This window comes from Cherax quadricarinatus, chromosome 15, assembly GCF_038502225.1.
Source record: "Cherax quadricarinatus isolate ZL_2023a chromosome 15, ASM3850222v1, whole genome shotgun sequence".
Taxonomy (NCBI): domain Eukaryota; kingdom Metazoa; phylum Arthropoda; class Malacostraca; order Decapoda; family Parastacidae; genus Cherax; species Cherax quadricarinatus.
The window spans coordinates 13,164,139-13,166,140 of NC_091306.1; the positions used below are offsets into that span (position 1 = coordinate 13,164,139).

Sequence of the window (2,002 nt, forward strand, 5' to 3'; positions counted from 1 at the left end):
GCTGCTAGAGTAGGAAAACTTTGGAAGCCCATCACAGGTATAGCAAATAGCAAAGATAAATATGGAGTCTCCAACACTGAGCCACTGCCATGATTCTACCCACAAACACCTCACCAGTACCAAGGGATCACTGGCTTACATGTTCCTCATCACACACCTCGTCTACCCGTCACATGTCCTCTCACAGCATTATATGCTTAACAGTTCGCAAGCAGGCGAAATAATTTACATTGTCACTGGCCTGGTGTCCGGGGTATAGGAGTGACCGCTTAGCTTCGGCTAGGCGCCCGTACTTATCTGGGATCTGGCCGAGTGGAGAATCTACTACGTACTTTGATGCAGAGTAGTATTGTTATCAAAACGAAGCGTTAAACCTCAAGGGTTATACAGCTACAGAGAATGTAGTTTCGAATCCTGCTGTGAACTGAGAGATTAATGTTTATATATGTATATATAAGGTTTTCGGGTTAAACGTTGCCTGTGCGAAACTTTCATACTGTTATAGGATATTTTTATGTAATTTTGTCTGTTTTATAATTTACGTCCCGCCCCTCATATTTTAGAGCATTCTTATTAGTTGAATTCCTTCTGACGGATTTTTTTTTTTTGTCTTTCACAGGTCAAAGTTTGGTTCCAGAACAGGAGAACGAAGCACAAGCGACAGCAGCAGGAGGACGAAGGTGGTGAAGGAGGAGACAGGAAGGCGGAGGACAAGCAGAACGAGGAAGGTCTCGTTCTCGAGCACGAGGAAGAGGAGGAGCTCGACGTCGAGAACGAAGCAGAGACTCGCTAGTCTCGTCCTGGTTCCTGCCCCACATGTCTTCCTCGTTCTTGCGAATCTTCGATTTCGAAGTGATCTCGGTGATCTTCCTGCCCTTACGGCTGTATCTTACACCAGACAACCCGCCTCCCTGCAGCAGATGTGCCCATCTCGTTGTACACCTTGAAGGAGCTGTACCCACTTCTTTGAAGACTTCCTTGAAAAAGCTGTGTACCCTGAAAACAGCTAAACCAGTCTCCTTGAAGAACGCTGCCCATTTCTTTAAAAGGAGCTACACTTGCTTCCGTAAAGAAGAAACGGCTTCCTTAAGGATACAGAAATCGCTATCCTACCAGCAAAACCACACCGCAAAACCCACCCAGTTTTACGCAATATACCAAACTTCCAGAGATGTGCGGAGCAATAACAGTCTCCGATCTTAAGAGTATGCGAGGATGGACATCCCTTCCAACGATCTTCTGGTATATTCGAATATTTATATACCCAGATAAATAAGGATATTCTTGACATATCTGTTTGGACAGAATATATCCAAATATATTTTGATGGGTGAAAGTACAACATATGTGAATTCATTCTTATTGTGAAATATTCACCTAAGATGTTAGATATCCTTAAAAATTTCATATATATATATATATATATATATATATATATATATATATATATATATATATATATATATATATATATATATATATATATATATATATATATATATATATACTGTACAAAGCTTTCAATTAATGTTAACAAATGCGTGGATGATATTCATCTGTTTAATATGTCAAATAAAATTAGGGATTCGTATATCACTTCGTCGATACAAAAAATATATCACTATTTTTCAGCAGTTTAAAGTATGTTATGGAAGGGCAGAACTGCCGACAAGTATGATAACGGAACGCTATTTGCGGACAAGACCTATATTTTAGAGACAACGTTTCGCCCACATAGGCTTTACCAGGTCACTGCATGGCATATGTGATAGGACAGTGTATAAAAATTATGTGAGGTGACGGGAAGGTGTGGTGAGATAACGGATGACATGGTGGTGAGGACGTCAGGTTCCCGAGTCACCAGAGAGAGAGGTCTCGCAATGCTAAATGATAGTTATTTCTGTTCGATGTTATTGGAAGTGCTTTAAACACCATCTTATTTTCTTTCCCTCTGATAATACCACACACTGACCAGTCAAAAGGGCACCTGCACCGTGTACTG

The 2,002-nt window shown here is 40.6% G+C and overlaps 1 protein-coding gene across 1 annotated transcript in view; it reads left to right on the plus strand.

Moving 5' to 3' along the window:
- Positions 1-1,314, plus strand: part of LOC128692156 (homeobox protein EMX1) — a 14,948-nt gene extending 13,634 nt beyond the window's left edge. The window contains exon 3 of the mRNA XM_053781228.2: positions 620-1,314. Coding sequence (XP_053637203.1) covers positions 620-793 — 174 coding nt within the window. The 3' untranslated portion in view covers positions 794-1,314. The remainder of the gene's footprint in view (positions 1-619) is intronic.
- Positions 1,315-2,002: the final 688 nt, after the last annotated feature.